The 18334-nt window shown below is 47.8% G+C and overlaps 1 protein-coding gene across 1 annotated transcript in view; it reads right to left on the bottom strand.

The window, feature by feature from the left end:
- Window positions 1-18334, bottom strand: part of Ice1 (interactor of little elongation complex ELL subunit 1) — a 53633-nt gene that overhangs the window by 17619 nt on the left and 17680 nt on the right. Inside the window, exons 6-13 of the mRNA XM_059276651.1 lie at window positions 17251-17327; window positions 16304-16341; window positions 14507-14589; window positions 14179-14218; window positions 14038-14094; window positions 7913-7999; window positions 5942-6354; window positions 480-5288 (exon numbers count right to left, since the gene is read on the bottom strand). Coding sequence (XP_059132634.1) covers window positions 480-5288; window positions 5942-6354; window positions 7913-7999; window positions 14038-14094; window positions 14179-14218; window positions 14507-14589; window positions 16304-16341; window positions 17251-17327 — 5604 coding nt within the window. The remainder of the gene's footprint in view (window positions 1-479; window positions 5289-5941; window positions 6355-7912; window positions 8000-14037; window positions 14095-14178; window positions 14219-14506; window positions 14590-16303; window positions 16342-17250; window positions 17328-18334) is intronic.

Genomic DNA, 18334 nt, shown 5'->3' with positions numbered 1-18334 from the left:
CTCTTGGGCTTTCTGAACAGTTGCAATCAGAAACAATGTGTTTAGTCCGTGAGGGCACCTGCATGTGACAGTGGCCACTGAAGAGTGATCCAGCAGGCACTGGAGTCACCTGGACAAGGAGCTGAGGCATGTTCCTGAGGACTGCTAAGAAGTTCTCAGGAAACGCACACTGGCCCCCACAATGCTGCCCTGTACGAGAGGAAAGACTGCAGGTCATGGTGATGGGCTCGCTCAAGGAGGGAGGACACTTCACTTGAAACGCCAGCCCCATCTGGAAACGGGAGGCTTTTGTTCTGACAGATTTTTCTCCCTAGTTGTATGTGTCAAGACTCACTGTCTTCTTGTACTTCTAAGCTATAGATGTAGGGGAGAGATAAGGAGGCCTTAATGTTGAGAGGTAATCTTCAGTGTCACCTGCACTAGCCAGTCCCTGCCAGACACTCCTGCTTAAACACCCAAAGAGAAAGGCTGCCACATACCTTGTTTGTGGTGCTGAATTCATAAACAACTTCCTTCTCTTGATCTCTCATGACAGGCTTTCTGGAGATATTTCCCACGTACACGTGACTGCGAATGACAGGTAGCAGGTCAAAGGAGGACTCAGCGATCTTCCTCAGAGCCCGAGAGATGGCCGTATTATAGGACTCTGCCATCTCCCGTGGGTTGACATGCAGCTGTGATGCTGGACTGCAGACCAGGGCAGCAGTGTGCTCTTCCTCAGCTGGGACAAGCTCGGCTGGTGCGGTGCCTCCGGGAGGATCCTCGGGGACGCCTCCTGCAGTGACCTGGCTGGTGCCTGGCTCCGGGGACTCACTCTCCAGTCGCAGTCTTTTAGCACTTCTTAGCATGGATGCTGCCAATGTTCTTTTCCTACCTGCATCCTGCCGTGCATTCAAGTCTTGTGACTTACCTTGGCTACTGTCACCACCAGAGCTGCCCCCCGTCAGAACAAAAGCAGTGGACGTGGAGGTGATGGCTTTGAGTCCCAGCAGGGCACTGACACGACCGGGCAGCACCTTCCCATCCACAGAGCAGCCTCGGGACAGCTGCATGTTTCCTTTGAGGAGGCTGAGGGTCCGGGCCCTGGCAGACAACTCTGGGTACATCGTGTCAAGGATCTTAACGGAGTTTTCCTGTGGCCCACTCACAGCAGCATGGCCAGGCGCACAGGATGGGAGTCGGCCAGGCACGGGCAGCGCATGCTTTGGCGTAGCAGCACAGAACTGCAAAGGAGAAGACACTACCCTTCCGCTGGCTGCTGCAGCAGCAGATGGGGATGGGGAGGCATCCAACGGGGAAGGCTGCTGGAGCTCCTCAGGCCACGGAGACAGCACAGGAGCCCCTGCAATTTCACGCAAGGGGGAAACACGGCCAGCAGGTGAGGCTAGTGAGGACGGACTAGAACTTGGTATCAGAGGAGACAGTGGCCGTGATGTCCTTGGAGGGGTGGCTATCAGTGGGGGGAGCAAAGGAGGCAATGGAGGCCCCACTTCTTGCCGGATCTTGCTCAGAGTATCAGGGGAAGAGTTGGCAGGGGTGGACATATCTGCACCTGCCATGGTGGACTGAACTTGGCTTCCTGGCATTTTTGTGTTTGTTCTTTCCCCTAATACTGGCTGAGGGACTTCATTCAGATGCACTTCCCCTCTGGTGAGTCCCGGGGTCTTTGCCAGTTTGCTTGATTGATCTTTGCTGGAAATCTTTGATCGAGTCCTATTCTTACCAAGTGGTTCTAATTTCCAGTTATAATATGTGTGATCAGATGCAACTTTCTCGGTCTCAAGCGTCTGGTCATATATCTGAGAACGAATCCAGATGCTGGGCTTCACAGGTCTGTTCCGAAGACGACTCTTATCAAAGTTGGCACTCTGGCCACTGCTGGAAACATCCTCCCGGGCAGCAGAGAAACCGCCACCACACGGAGACCCTTGAGGCAGAGGGCCATCAGGACTGGCTTCAGGGGACTTCTCCACATAGTCACTGTCTAGGCCTCCCAGGTCCTGAGGAGCAAAAGCTTCGAGAGTGTCACACAGAACGACTTGTTCCATACCAGGGGAGATGGCGACGCCACTGATGATAGTCCAGTTGTCCCCCTTCTCAATCACGAGGTCCTGATCCTTATTTATAAGTACACTTATAACTTCTGAGGTCACTGCAGAGATCTGATAGCGAAATGCCGTCTCTGTCACACAGTCTGAGCTCTGCTCTGTCCTTGGTGGAGGTAGAGAGTCAGAGCTCAGGGCCAGAAGCTCCCCAGGCTCTGCCAGGCCCTCCTCCCCAGTGCTGGGGCACCCCGCATAATTGGTCTCATCCTCAGATCTGCTCGGAATGTGCTCAGGGTCAGACCTGCCGCTTAGGGGGGGGCTGCCTCCAGCACCCACAGCAGCTGGTTCGGGCAACTCTGCAGTGTGGGACACGGAGCTGGATGTCTCCTCAGACCGAGTGTGTTCTATCCGATCTTCAGCTGCCTGGCTGTGATGAGTACTTAAGAGCAACACTTGCTCCGCATCTGTCCCACTGCAGTCCCCACGGCTTGCATGAAGTTCTTCTGTGGCCTTGGGGAGATTATCAGATGGCATTTCCAGCGGACCCTGAGCATGCTGGCTTGAATTCCTGACACGGCAGTTGCCTCCCTCTGACTCGACCCGCTCTTCCGAGGAGGCTGGGAGCATTTCTTCACTGAACCTCTTCCCATGGTTCTCTCTGAAGACTTCGCCCTGCTTGAACTCTTTGTTCATTTCATTATTTAGGGTTCCTCTGCTAGAACATTCTGAAACAGAGGCCCTTGAACTATAATCCCTTAACTGACAACTTTCAAGAAACATAACCACCTCTGATGTAGAAAGCTTGTCTATGTAAAGAAAGGTGCTTAAGTTACATTCCTGCAGTGCTGAGGTCAGATCACCTACATCTGAGGCACGACCAGCCACATCCACCCTGGCCTCTGGGTCTCCCAAATGTCTCTGTGAGTCTCCCGCTGCATCCTGCGGTTGGCGCCCCGTCACAGCTTCAGCCTCCTGCTCTCCCTCACTATAGCTAAAGGCCTCGTCCTCTCCCTCAGTGTCCTCTCGCTGCTCTCTGACGCCAGTGTAGGAGCAGGAAGCCCCAGGAAGACTACTTTGGGAGGTACTCCGTGTTTCCTCATCTGCACTCCCAAGACCTGAAGGGCACACAGGGCTGGTGGGGACCCGGGTTCTGAGAAGCGGCCTACTTTGGGAGGTACTCTGTGTTTCCTCATCTGCACTCCCAAGACCTGAAGGACAGACAGGGCTGGTGGGGACCCGGGTTCTGAGAAGCGGCCTACTTTGGGAGGTACTCTGTGTTTCTTCATCTGCACTCCCAAGCCCTGAAGGGCACACAGGGCTGGTGGGGACCTGGGTTCTGAGAAGCGGCCTGCTTGGCACTGTGGGAGGTGTACTGGCATTCTGTGGAATACTATGAGAATCTCTTGCAACTACAGGGGCCTCAGTGTTTGCCTGGTGATGAGCTCCACAGGGCATCTCTCCAGCAGAACAGTCTCTGGATGTTACCTCAGCTGGAAGCAGCTTCCCAGCCTCCAGACTACTGGCACCTGACTCTGTAGTGTGGGGAGACTTCCTCAGCTTCTGCAGGAGTTCTTTCATGACATACTGGCTCTGGATGAGGCTGTCTTCAGAGGAAAAAAGTAACTTATCTGTAGAAGAACCAGAATTCTCTGCTGGCATGGAGTCACTTAGAGATACTTCTGGAGAAGGGCGTTCCTCATCAGCTCTCTCCTCAGTGCTCTGTGCTATGGGATCCTCATCTCCATCATACTCTGATAACGATGGATTTGTCTCCTCATCACTGTCTGTAGAAGGACTCAGTGCGCTCCCACGTGGCTGCCAGTGTTCCAGGTTGCTACTCTGCATCTTCTCGGGTCTTGCCTGCTTTGTTATGACTGACACTTGGTTTGGCAGCAAAGAAGCAGCTGCTTTGAATTCCAGAGGGATGGTACTTTCTCCAGGAGGTCCAAGCACAGCTGTCCATCTGCTGTTCTGTGAGGCTGACGCTGCCTTCTCTGGCTGAAGCCTGGTCTTTTGCTGGTGTTCTGAGGTAGCTCCTGGGTTGCCCTTGCCACCTCTCCTCAGTACATCACTACGGTGCCATGATGAGCTGTCAGCAGAACTGGGGCTCCTCCTGGTGAAGCCAGCCTGGGAATGTGCTAAGGAAGTCCAGTCGGACTTAGGCAGTGTAATCCGGCCTCGACCTCCACACTGCCCACCTCTCGTTGGCTTCTGAAATACTGACTGGGGAATTGAGTGTGCCTTCCCTGTGCTTTTAAAAATGTTTAAAGGTTCTGGGCCCCTGTTCTTCAGATCACTAAATGTAGATGCTCCTAATTTTGACTTGGGGCTCAAGGCAGACAAGCTGTTTTCTGGGTCATTTTCTTTTGGAAAACGTGCTGGTGGCTCAGACCATAGAAGAAATGTGTTTGAAGTTCTAGTTGGTGACTTTTGCTCAGAACGATGCAGGTCTGGGGTACCTGCCTTACGGTTACTGCAGAGAGACACTGGTACAGAGGTAGAAGAGGAAGGAAGACTGGCTGAATGGTCACGTCCTGCTGCAGCTGCACGAACACCTGATTCCAGAGTAGACTCCTGCGCATCTTTTTCCTTTCTCTGAAAACGGCCAGAACCCAACATGTGGTGTGACTTGGAAGCAAATTCACTGGTGAGTGTCCATTTAGTAAATTCCGACTGGGGTGAGCAAAATGCTTTTGATGACAGGGTTTTTCCTTCAGATCCTCTGAGTTCACTGAATGTCCTCTTGCCAAAGGGAGAAGAACAAACCTCTGACTCCCCAGCTCTGGCTACCTTCTTCCTTGCTGAGCCTCTGGACGCCCTCTCCACCCACAGTCTCCTGTTATGCTTAAGCAGCCCTTTCCCAATTCGAACAGGTTTATCCATCTCCTGGGCCTCTACCTTTCCTTCTGCCTCTTCTACGATGTCTCTCCTGTCTCTCCTATCCCTCACAAATTCAGGGGATGCTATCCAGTGCCTTCCCCGAGCTAGAGAAGATGTGGCCGAGGGCTCTCCCAGTGCTACTCTTCTGGTATCAAATCCAATAGGTGCCAGTTTGTTTAGAGCTGGGGCAACTTCCTGTGATCTGGGCTGTCCCATGTATGTATCACTCCTTCTAAGTTTTTCAAGCAATGCCAAGTAACGCTGAGTGTCCGCTGTGTATTCTTCTAATGCTGATTCCACAGAGGTTCTAAGTGGGGCGGAGTCACTGTCGCTGGAATCTGTGAACTCTCCAAAGTAGGATTCCTTCAAGTGACAACAAAGTACATTGTCATACAGACACTCAGCAGACCCACCCTGCCACAACAACTAAACACATTTAAAAGAGTGGGTACTTCTTGAAGAAGTTCTCAAAATTATACCTGTGAAGAGTGGAGCAGGATCTGGTATGGCGCTTGTTCTACCCAATCTTTAATGAAGCTGGATCCCACTCTTACTGCTTTCCTATAACCAGTGCTCTCCTGAGTCCCAGTCTACATATCACCCAGGTTTTAAATGTTTGAAGATATACGCAAAGCTGAGACTCTCCTGGGCAAAGGGTCAGGAATGTTAGACATGGAGATTTTCTGTCTCTGGAAACAGTCCATGTCTGCAAGAATATACTTCATTTTCTCCATGTCTATCATGTACTACACACTAGCAATACAAATACACACTATCTTCCTATATAAAATGCATAATTAAAGACAAATAAAATGCAACCATAATACACAGTAAAGAAAATCACACCACATACGTTGATGCAAAGAGTCTTGGCACAGCCTTTTATTTTCTGATGTTACTTCATCGTAAAACTGGCTAAAATGAACAGTTTTGCCTAAGTACACTAATACCTTTGAAATACCTTGGACATAGTACAAACATATCCACATGGAATTAAATTCAGTAAGCCAACTCACAGGTGCCAGGGAGGAAGAGAGGTGTGGTGATGTCATCGGAGGGGGCGAGGGCACTGGAGACAGAAGAGGAGGGGGAAGTTTGAAGAAGTCAATTGCAGCTTGCAGATCATCGTCAAAAAAGTGTCCATGGTCACAGATGTTGGTCCTGCCGAGGTCACTGTTGCCATCACCAGGCCTCTGCCCCGAGACTTCAGGATGACTCTCTTCATGAAGAGCGTGCTCAGTGCTAGGGCTCCTTCCCCTGGGCAGCTCTTCTTCTGTACTTTCAGAGGAAGTCAGGTCACCCTCCATCTCCATAGACAACTTGGTGAAGAAAGAACGCATATCAGAGGTCCTGGCAGGACTGCCTTGCACTGGGAGCAACTCATCTTCCCCAGGAGTTCTGGATACACTGTTTTCTTTGGCAGGGTTTTCTGAGCAGGAGAGAAGCAAGCATCACATATTTAATGCCCAGAAAACTTACAAATCGCATCCTGACAGCAGATCAAACTGTTAGCAAAGTTAAGCTGAAATGAGTAGAAAGCTTTAAAAATGTCACCAGTCAACTTGTAACGTTATCTCATGGACTGGGACAGGGATGTGGATGGAGAGCGATCCACTGAGGCACCACAATCCAGCTTGAAGCACAGAGGCAGGGACAGAGGCCTTACTGCCTTACCACACACTGGGAGATGCTTTCCGGTCAACAACAGTCTCATGCACCTTGGACAGAATGCCTATGGGTAGGTTTGACATTGGCTGGCTTGAGATTCCTTTTGGAAGATGAAACTGTCTCAGCTTGTATGCACTGATCTATTTCTCTGCCACCTACTAGCTTCCTCAAATAATGCTAGCATAGTGTGACAAAGAGGCAATTTTTTGGGGAGAGGGAGTTTTGAGTTTCATGAACTTCAGCTGATAATGATTATTCAGCCAAGAAATATGGATCCATGGCATCATGGCAACCACCATCTGTTGCATTTAAGCTGTGAAAGTGTTTACACAAGAGCCAGACCTCTTCAGGGAAGTGAGATTATGCTAGTGGTACAGAAACTCAAGGTGAGACTGGAACAGAGGAGTGATCCAAGCAGGACAAGTATGTCTGAGGCACATAGGACCTGCTCTGGAGCAGCTTCCAGTGTGAGACTGCAATGCACTGGGAAGTGTCAGAGAGGAGCATGGGACTGCAATGCACTGAGAAGTGTCAGAGAGGAATATGGGACTGCAATGCACTGGGAAGTGTGAAGAGAGAGGAGCATGGGACTGCAATGCACTGGGAAGTGTCAGAGAGAGGAATATGGGACTGCAATGCACTGGGAAGTGTCAGAGAGGAGCATGGGACTGCAATGCACTGGAAAGCAGTTGAGCTACACTGATTTGAAACAGACCAGAAAGTCATTAGTGGAGAGGGGCAGCCTTTTTTATGCAAGAATTCCAGTAACTAAACGCAGAAGGAATGAGATTAAAAAAAAAAAATCTTCACTGGGAAAATTGGAAGCAAGGAAGATCTACCATGGATTCGACCCTTAGTGGGTCACAGTGTAACATATATCCTGTTACCAGTCTCCAGCACAGAGTCCTGAGCAGAATTGGGAAATGGAGTCTGAGACTGGATCCTGTATAAGTGAGAAAATGTGCAATTTCCATGAACCCCATAGTTAACAGGGTTGGGAAAGAGTTCTAACGGAGTTTTCCCACTGTTTAACATTCTTGTGTGAAAATAAAAGTAACTTCAAAGAAGCTACTTTGTAGCACAGGAGGACTCCTTGGTCTTCCACACAAGGCCAAAGACAGACGCCTAAGCCTCCCCTCCCAGTGCTCTTCGAGAGCTGGTATGGAAAGCAGACTGAATCTGCAATCTGCTGGGATTAGAGTCACACTACTTCACACAGTTTCAAGTACCCACTCTTGGCTACACATCGGAGGCCGTGGTGCAGCCCATGGCAAACGCTGTCACGCTCATGTGTGAGGAGCCAATGTGGGATCTCTCACCTGGGATGCGCCTGCCGCTCTCCCCAGCCAGCCTGTGAGCCGTGTTCACACAGAGCCACAGCTCTTTCAGGAGAACTTTCACCTTCCCTGGGAACAGCAAAGCACCGAGATCAGTCATAGTTCTGTGGAGCCAGGACTCCTTATCTACTCAGGAAGCAGCACCCAACCTTCCCACTACAATCACACGCACATCAGTTCATTGTCAACAAAAGTCAGGCAATGCTTTGCCTAAAAACTGAAGACTGGCCATAGGTTTGCTTGCTTTTTCTTCTAGGGCAGTGGTTTTCAACTTCATAATGCTGCCACCCTGGGTTAAATATTTTATTGTAAGTGAGGGCTTAATTTAGGAACTTAGCTTGTTTGGCCTCCAAATTGTTTCACATTGAAATTTAATTACTATAGGTTATATTTATTTTAATCCATGCTTCACCTCAAGCCCTTTGTGTTCGGATATTTTCTGCCTCGATTGGTACTTTGGAATCTGTGTATTTAATGAGTCGCAGGCACTTTACCCCCTCACTGTACTATCCTAGGCTTCCCATCCGCCCTTCTTCACATCCCGGCCTCTCAGCTTGAGTCAGAGCTTCTGCAGCTATTTCCGGCCCTGTGAAGGCGTGTCCTCCCCTGCTGCTGTGGGTGTCCTCTGCAGGCACTCCTGCCGTGTCCCCTACCCCACCTCACACCCATGGACTTTGTCCAGTCCTCCAGTCCTGGGTGGTGCTGCAAGGTCACCTGGTGGTGTACTCATGGAACTGAGGAACGCTCTGCTACTGTTGTACCCATCTCATAGCATTGGGAACAAAGGCACACGCGAATAGAGAAAAGCCCTAAATGCCTTTAAAAACAAACGGGCTGAGTCTTCTGAGTCCTTTCCTTAGAACAGTGATTCTCAACCTGTGCCCAACTCCTTTGGGGCAGTTGAACAGCCCTTTCATGGGGGTGAGGGTGGGGGTCACCTAAGACAATCGGAAAACACAGATATTTACATGACTTCCTAATAGCAGCAAGATTACAGTTATGAAATAGCAATGAAAATAATTCCATGGTTGGGGGTCACCACAGAATGAGGTCACACCCACTCTTCTTAATGTGTTTAGTTGTCGTGACAGGGTAGGTCTACTGAGCATCTGTATGACAGTGTGCTTTGTGTCACTTGAAGGAATCCTACTTTGGAGAGTTCACAGATTCCAGCGACAGTGACTCCGCCCCACTTAGAACCTCTGTGGAATCAGCATTAGAAGAATACACAGCGGACACTCAGCGTTACTTGGCATTGCTTGAAAAACTTAAAAGGAGTGATACATGCATGGGACAGCCCAGGTCACAGGAAGTTGCCCCAGCTCTAAACAAACTGGCACCTGTTGGATTTGATACCAGAAGAGTAGCACTGGGAGAGCCCTCGGCCATATCTTCTCTAGCTCGGGGAAGGCACTGGATAGCATCCCCTGAATTTGTGAGGGATAGGAGAGACAGGAGAGACATCGTAGAAGAGGCAGAAGGAAAGGTAGAGGCCCAGGAGATGGATAAACCTGTTCGAGTTGGGAAAGGGCTGCTTAAGCATAACAGGAGACTGTGGGTGGAGAGGGTGTCCAGAACAGCTGGCCCCTACCTTTCCTATTCCAAGTCAACCCAGTTATCACTGGAGGCTCCAGAAGTCTGAGTTCCAATCCCTACGGCTGAGAAGCTTATCTGAATTATGATTAACCTACCCCAGAGCCTGCTTCCAAACACTGTCCTCCCCTTTGTTTACATGACCTAACCAGATCTCTGCTCAGTACACATACCCAAAGCAGCAAACAAGGACCCCTAAAAACAAAGAAAACAAGATCCTTTTCCATCCTCCTGGAGGACAGTCAGAAAACCATGGAGCACACATGCCTTCTCATGGATGTCCCCAGGCTAGCCTTCCCAACAAGCAGAGAAAACTCTTCAGGGCTGGGTGACTTAGTTGTAACTTAGTTGTATGTTTAATCTCCGAAGCATTTCTTCTTTTATCACAATCTAAGGTGCTCACAACTGTTTCTGACTTTTGCACTCCACTGCCACTCTCGGGATCAAGAGCATCTTCTCAAGTCATGATGAGTGAGCCAGAATGTGGCTAGAACAAGGTCCAGCTCAGTTCTCCTTAAAGGAGTTTACTGTTCGGACAGCTTTCACTTTTCAATACCTGCTGAGCTGAAGCAACACTAGTTAGAAATGTTTAGGGATGCTCCACCCTTCTTCTCCTATGGATGCTGTGCACTGCCTCAGGTCTTTAGACACTGGAGGGTTCACCTGCCATTTGAAAAAGGGCAGCTCTTATTCTGTTCATCTTCAGCTGGGTCAATAAAGCACACTGCAGGTCTGCATGATACCTGACACAACTTCACACTCTTATCAGTTCTAAGCCCATTTCCAAGTGAGACTTCTGGAGATCCTGGGGCCAGAAAAATGATGTCCTGGAAATCGATCTGTCCTCTACTTTCCACAGCTCAACAACACTGGGGACTGAACTCTGCTGTGGCTGCGGAGCCTGCACCAGCACAGGCTCTCCTGTCCTTAACCCTTTTCACAGTGGGGTTGTGTTTTCACCACCAAGAGCCAGTTCCAAAGGCCCAGTAACCAGCATGGTTTTTCTGCTTTACTGACTTAGGGAGAAAACTTCTATCAACATCATATTTACATTTTTAGTTGTATTAGCCAACCTTTATGAAGTTTTGAACAATGGTCTAAAGAACTCTGAGTATATGGTGTACATATATGGTCATTCTGGCAGGTGCTTCTCCAGCCTCTCACACCCCCTTATTCATAGACAAACATGTAAGTTCCCCATGAAGACTGTCTCATTTCCTCAGGAACCCCTACGAGGTTTGTCTGGCATAGTTCCATATACTTGGGTACACAGCAGCAGTACTTTCTTAATGGGCAGTACCTTTAATCCACATGGAATTGTTCTGAAGACTGGACTTACTACTGGCCTTACCACTTTCACAGAGGCACTGCTGAGCCTACCTTAAGTCAGTCCCACATGATCAATTCTCTGCTTCATTTGATCTGAGGCATGTGTCATATCACCCTAAGAGCCCTGCTTTACCCTTGTGGTGTACACACACACACACACACACACACACACACACACACCCTGTGCCTTCTGCTCAGGGACTTTCCTTTTCTTCCTTATGACTCCCTCCTGGCTATGAAACGTTCTAACAGATGAATGCCGAGACTTCAGGGCATTTGTTTCTCTGCCATCTTTGACTACATTCTCAGACACCCTACACTTCATCTCCTGGGTCAGGAAATGAGCCCATTAGTCCAGTCCATACTCATCTACGTGGCTGTTGTTTTAGTTCTCAGGGGCTCCTCATCACGTGATGCCAGTGGCTGGGGGCATGTTCCTGAACATGCTCAAGAATACGAGCAGGTCTGAACATTTCTCTTATTTATGAGTTTATACTATTCTTCAATCTTCTGGAATCTGAGGGCTTTTTCTTGCCAATTCTAGTTTTCAAAGGTTTAGTGAAAGGTTTAGGCAAACACTGATGGCAGACAAAGTCTGCTTCCTTCCCCTACACTCCGAGTCTACTACCTGTCAGTCACTGTAGGTTGTCCTTTCATAAACCCCATGGAAGCGCTGGCGAGTGGGCCCGTTTATGAGAATTCATACAGCATGTATAAGCATCTTATGGGAGCAGGGGGAAGGGGATAGCACTCAAAGCAGCCATTAACTACCCAATTATTTCATCTCTAATAATTCTCAGCCATAGGTCATACTTTAATAAACTACACTTGGGAACAGTGTCTGAAAAAAACTCAAGCAACGACTTCTAAAACTAGAAGGCTGGTCTATCGTCCCCTTTAATCAGTTATTTGCAGAACATTAATGCTCTGCCCCATGATTAGGAAGAGTGACTGCTGAAACTCTGCTCTTCTCTGCTATGGTGACCATCAGCTTTCCATCCTCTACACTCCCTCTTCTCTACTGATGTTAAACATCTAGAGCAGTGGTTCTCAACCTTCCTAATGTTCTGACCCTTTAATACAGTTCTTCACGTTGTGGTGACCCAAAACCATAAGACTAATTTCATTGCTAGTGCACAACTTTAACGTTGCCACTGTTATGACTCATAATGTAAATATCTGCATTTTCCAATGGTCTTAGGCGACCCCTGTGAAAGGGTCCCAAGGGTTGAGAACCACTGACCTAAAGTGTCCAGGAGAGCGGCTTCTGGTTTTGGAGACAGGGTATCACTATGTAGCCAAGGTGGCTTTAGATTCAAGATGCTCTCTCCAGGACATTCCACATGCTGAATTACAGCATCAGCTGGGCTCAGGTACACAGTTACTTGTTTCCATTTAAATCAAGTCTTTGCTTACTGGAACTCAGTAGGAAGAAAAAGCAGCCTTGGTCAGCCTTTTGTAAAAGAAATCCAATCTAACACTCTTCAGTGACAAACTGGTCAATTTCTTCCCAAAGCCAAGCATGAATAGGGAAAATCCTAAGGGGTCAGCTAAGAACTATGAAGTCAGTGCATCCAGGTGCATAGCTGACTTTATTGACTTGAAAAATATACAATAGAAAACATTCCTGTCCTCATCAACAAGGAAGGTTAAAAACACAACATAAAATGACTTGGGGCAGTAACGAACTCTTTGGTGTTAAAACACTTCAGGACATAATGACAGAGAACATGACAGGAGGGTATGGGGGTTGTTTTCAGCAGGAAGGCTGCACACAGACTGCAGAAGGAAAGACAACCTCCACAGTGGACCACTGACTGGGGGGTGAGCCAGTAAGACCTCAGCAAAACCTGCTAAGGCCCCACTTTTCACACAGGTAGGAAAAGACTGTCTAAGCATGAGTACTCCATGGACCATCCACATCAGTACCTGACAGCCAAACTCAAGACCACTGACATGGGGGGGGGGGGCTACCCACCACCCCACATCTCCCTAGGGTGCTCTTGAGTAGGAGCAGCAGGAAATATTAGACAGAGGACTTAAAGTGTGGCGATAAACAGATAGAAAATACAGGCTAGCCTCGAGAGGGCCTGGAACCTATTCCAACAGGCCCAGACTGTCTCTGCCCCAGGGTTTTTATAGAGACGCCAAGGGGTGGAGCAAAAGACCTCCCCCCCCCCCCCATCACAGCCAAGTGCAGACCATCTCAGACACCTGCATTCAGGCCCGTGGTCCAATCATCCTCTCTATGAAGACCTGCTGGGTAAAGCCACTAGGAAACCTGAAAATGGGCTCCCACACCACATCAGCACCCGACAGTCAAATCCAAGACCATCCACATCAGCAACTGTCAGCCAAACTCTAAGCTAGGAAAAACCTGAACGTATTTCCCGAATTAAACAAGCAAACACAAGGAGAAAGGGGGAACTTATTGAGATACGATGTACCTGGTGTCACTTCTCAGTTTTGACTTTGACTAAAGTCAAGTCTTTGTGAAACTAAAATACCTTCATTTGCTACCGTAGCATTTTATTTTCAAAAAAAACTTCCAAGATTAAACAGAAATTCAAAGTCCTATCTCCATTTTTCAAACAGACCAGAAAGAGGAGGAAAGCAGCCAAGGGTCAAACAATCCACAAAGTATCTCAATGCCAAGTCCTATCCCTCACCTGCGGCCTTGGCCTCCCCATGCCTGCTATTGGAAGTAAGCATGCCACATCGGCCTTGCTTGTGCTCTGTAACCAGTAGTGTTTGACTTCTCAGTTATGGGTTCCTCCTTGTCTTATCCCTAGAAAACACACTGCAGAGATGTGACTACAGTTCTCCCGCCTCACACTGCTCTGGCACCCAGGAAGTTTAATGAATTAATCTGATAGGCGGTAATCTAGACAGAAACCTATCGTTACTTGCTGAAAAATGTGGGGCTTATATAAGTACTTTTCCTTTCCCAATCAATGTCTTCTTTGATTCTTCCATTCATATATTTTACGAAAATAGTTGTCTTTATGCACATTGATAAGTAAATGTGGATATATGCAAACTAACTAACAGCCATCCAAAATAACAAAATTTGTTCCAACAAAGTATCTACAAAGCAGTATTTTTGCAGTTAGGTTAAGAGGTACATATGCCTACTAACCACAGTAAACAATGCATAAAACCAAAGACACTGTTAGGATACTCACTTTTATCTATGCTTCCAGGAGAGTCACTTGAGATCTGTGTTCCAATGTGTCTCAACTCTAAAAACACATAAGGAGAAGAGTTTAAAATAAACACTGCACATTAAAACTGGCTCTCCAAGTAAGCATTAACTGAATACTCACCCTTCTCATTTTTCTGTTTGGAAAATTCATCAAACCTTTCCTGTGTTGGAGGAGAAAAATACCAAGAGTGCTTATGCTGTACGAAGCAAACACTGTGGGACAAAGGTCAGACGGGTGCAGGGCAACAGACAGTGACTGTAGCCACAGCCTGGATGCCACAGAAGCCCTAAGTCGAGCAAGTAAAGTGTGTTCATCTTTTACCCAGTACCTGTGTCCACAGAGGCCAGGAGTCAGGGATGTAATGTGTGTGCATCATTTTACCCAGTACCTGTGTCCACAGAGGCCAGAAGTCAGGGATGTAATGTGTGTGCATCATTTTACTCAGTACCTGTGTCTTCTTAAATTCCTTTTCAAGTATTTTCTTTTCATTTCTCAATTGCTTGAAGTCCTGAGTGTGTTTGACAGCAGCCTCTATGTGTAATAGGGACAGCAAAGCAACAGAAAAAGGGGAGAGTCAGTGAGTGGCCCGGACCTGTGTGATCCATGCCAGCTTTTTCCCTCCCCTAAAACTCGACACATGTCACAGACAGTTACCGTCTTCTCATGAAGCTACAGAACTGACTAGGGCTATGAAGATCCTTCCCACCCCTGATACAGCAACTCCAAATCCTCCCATGCAATACTCTGGCTAGGACAGTGTGCAGACCCTAGACTGTGAGCAAATCATTCATTCCTTTTTGGTTCAAAAGCCAAACAATACACACACCAGCAAGACTCTAGCCAGAACTGGCATCACAAAGACACGCGTGCGCACACATACAAAGGAAAGCAAAGTCCTGCAAGACGCCAGCAACACTTCTTTTCTCACTGAGCTTGTGCTCAGCACTTTTATTCTGTCCTATCAATTTCTAGGGAAAATTTTCTTACAATAAAAATAAAGGCCACATTTGACTCCACAGGTCTCTTCTCAAAGTTGCACACAGTCTCTCAGACATTCCACTTATCCCATATACAAGAGGACAAGCTGAGAGCAAAGCCATGAGCTTAGTGCCTGTCAGCATTCATGAGATATTATCCAACCATCTGTAGAACTGATATCTAAACTAAGAACTCATCATCCATTCTTGTTCTAAATGTCCCCAGCTCCTAAGTTCACACCTTCCATGGAAACACCTCATTCAGAAGCAGAGTACAACCACCGGGATGTTGAAGTCCACATAGGCAGAGCGTGACAGCACAGCCATTGCCTCTACCTGATTCCATCCCTGAGTAACTGCAAACAAAATGGACATTCCATTCCTAGCCAACTTTTGAAAGCACAATTAGCTAAGATGTAAGGACATAACAGATTCCAGTGCTTATGCCCTTCTGGTTACTTGGAAACAAGAAGCACTTAACTCAAGTGGGGTGTGAGGGAGGGCCAGGGTGGGGCACTTCATAGAAATGTGTGTGTGTGTGTGTGTGTGTGTGTGTGTGTGTGTGTGTGTGTATGCACGTGTGCGCACGCGCCAGAACTATCAATGTATAGCAGTTCCTTGCCATCAACTTGGCACAGGCTAGAGTCATTTGAAATGAGGGAACTTCAACTGAAGAAATGCCCCCATAGTTCAGGCTGTAGGCAAACCTGTAAGGCATTTTCTTAATTAGTGATTGAGCAGGAGGGCCCAGCCCATTGTGGGCAGTGACACCCCTGGGCTGGTGGTCCTGGGTTCTATAAGAGAGCAGGCTGGACAAGCCACAAAGAGCAAGGCAGTAAGCTGCACCCCTCCGCGGCCTCTGCATCAGCTCCTGCCTCCAGGTTCCTGTCTTGGCTTTTCACAATGGATTCTGATATACAAGTCAAACCACCCTTCCCTGCTCAAAGGCGCTTTGGTCCCCTTGTTCATCGCAGCAATGGAAACCCAACTAAGACAACACATGAAGTGGCACCTTCTCTAGTAACTACCAACTTCAACTGGAAATGAAAGAAACAAAAATAGCTACAAGATCCAACTTTCAAAACTGCATCACTGCATTTCCTTCCACGTTGCCTGTTTCCAGCAAAGGGTCACAGAGAAGGGGATTAACTGGAACAGCAGCACAGAACTCCCTTCCCGGCACACCCCGCTGACACTCACAGCCGCACACTTACCAGGGTCTGTACAATGACAGGGCTCTGCTGGCCACACACAACAGCCGTACTTACCTTCCAGCTTCTTCACCTTAGCTTCCAGCTTCTTCTTCCTGATAATAAAACCTTGTCAGTTAGACGCAGAAATGACAGTTCAGCACACACGGTGTATATAAGAGACTTTTTCACTCATAATTAGTATCACATGTCAACTAAATTACCAGCAATTGAGCTATGATAGAAGCCTGAGAAAGAACACTAATCCGTCTACTGTACAGTATTCCTAAAACAGGTTTTTAAAGACCTGACATTTGTTTGAGAAACACAAAGAGAGTCTACTGAGTCTCTGCCACAAACACATGCGAGGCCTCTCCTTCAGGACATTAAGTGTCATCTCTGGGTGTGTCCAAACGATCTCCCTGCTTCACGCATCTAACTCACCAGGTACTCTTCAAGAGCGTGCACAGTGAGCAAGGGAAGCAGCAGGGGGGAGCTTCGCCTGCTCTGAGATGGATTTCCGAGAGTGGAGAAGGTAGGAAGCTCAGAAAAGTCTCCAGATGCTGCTGCTGTCACAGCCAACAAGTGGTGGCTCACACAGCTGCACAAGTGATCTTAGTGCTGGGGCTGAGGTACCAAGCTTCTACATAACTAGCAAGAGGCTCAGCCCACTTCACTGCTGGTAACAAAGGCCCTTCCTTCTACCGTGAGATACTACAACAGATGATGCCTGTACAAGGCTGGTAAAGACAGGAGGCCCACGACTGTGTGTGGACACACAGCTACAGCTCACACACGATAAAGTGAGCATGTACAATACCTCTTCGTGCAGCCCTCCAGCACCAGACCACCTTAGTCACAACAGTGCTGACCCCGTGTGACAGTGGTGAAAACCGTGGCTGAGAGATTAGCCCAAGTTTGCACAGCTAATTAATTACAACCAATGAATAGAAACAGAAGAAAACACTTATTTACAAACATCTAGTCTCAACGGTGAAAGCCCGTATCAACAGTAACCCACTTACTGGGCATCACTTTTCAAGCATTCTTCTTTCACACGAGCGTACTCCTGGTGAGTGTTCTGATACAGCTTCAGGGAACTCTAACAAGGAAACAGGAAACGTAAGTATCTCCCCAAGAGCCATTGATCATGGTACTCATTTGTTTCACCGTAAGCTAAATTCTCATCTGGTAGCACAAGACTAACCAAGTACACAGCCAGACTTGTCAGCAAGGCCCAGAAGTTACTGAGCATCTCCAGGAGTAGGCTAGGTTCCCAGAAGACAGAGCTGACAGTACAGACAAGCAAATCTACACAACTCCAATCTGCACAATACACCACTGGCTTAAACACCAAACAGCTAAAATGTTCCCCTCAGCAATTATAGTAACAGAATCCAAGCTGATATGGGCTCAGTAAGTGTTACATTATTACTGTCAGGAAAAGGAAAACAAGTTACTAATCAAAATTAGCTGGGAAAATGTATGAACATTGACTCATCCTCCATGATGACCCTATGGGCTGGAAAGACACTGCGTCCATGTTGTGGTCTGTACATGGCATTTCTCTAACCTTAAAAGCTCTGAGAGATGAGCTTCATCAAGCCCTCTTCACAAAGGATTTGACAGGATGGCATATTCCTGCAAGACATGTCACCCAGTGACTAAGAGGGTCTACCACTGAGGTCTGACTCCAAGGTTCACACTTCCTTGAGGGCATAGTATGGACATTATATAACCAAGAGCATAGAGGACTGAACACTGTGATTGGCTGTTTCGCTTTCACTGCAGTTAAACCATAAAGAATTCCTAGAGAAACAGGAACGCTGACATGTACAAGCACACAGTACATGAAAACCCAGACAACTGTACATACTGAAACCACAACAGAGGCAGGTGGATAATGGATAATAGCAATCTTCTCTGAAAAGAGCCAGAAAGAACACACACAGGCTGGATAATAACCCAGACAGCTCCACCTCCTTTCAGGCCAGCCACCTAGCTAGAGGCTTCAGATGCTTCTACTTATAAACTCCATGGACTGGATGTGCTCCTAGGATTCCTATAAAGGACATACAAACTTTACACAGAAAAGCATTTACAGCACTT

The sequence above is a fragment of the Peromyscus eremicus genome, chromosome 11 (genome assembly GCF_949786415.1).
Source record: "Peromyscus eremicus chromosome 11, PerEre_H2_v1, whole genome shotgun sequence".
Lineage (NCBI taxonomy): Eukaryota > Metazoa > Chordata > Mammalia > Rodentia > Cricetidae > Peromyscus > Peromyscus eremicus.
This window is presented reverse-complemented; position numbering and strand designations above follow the sequence as displayed.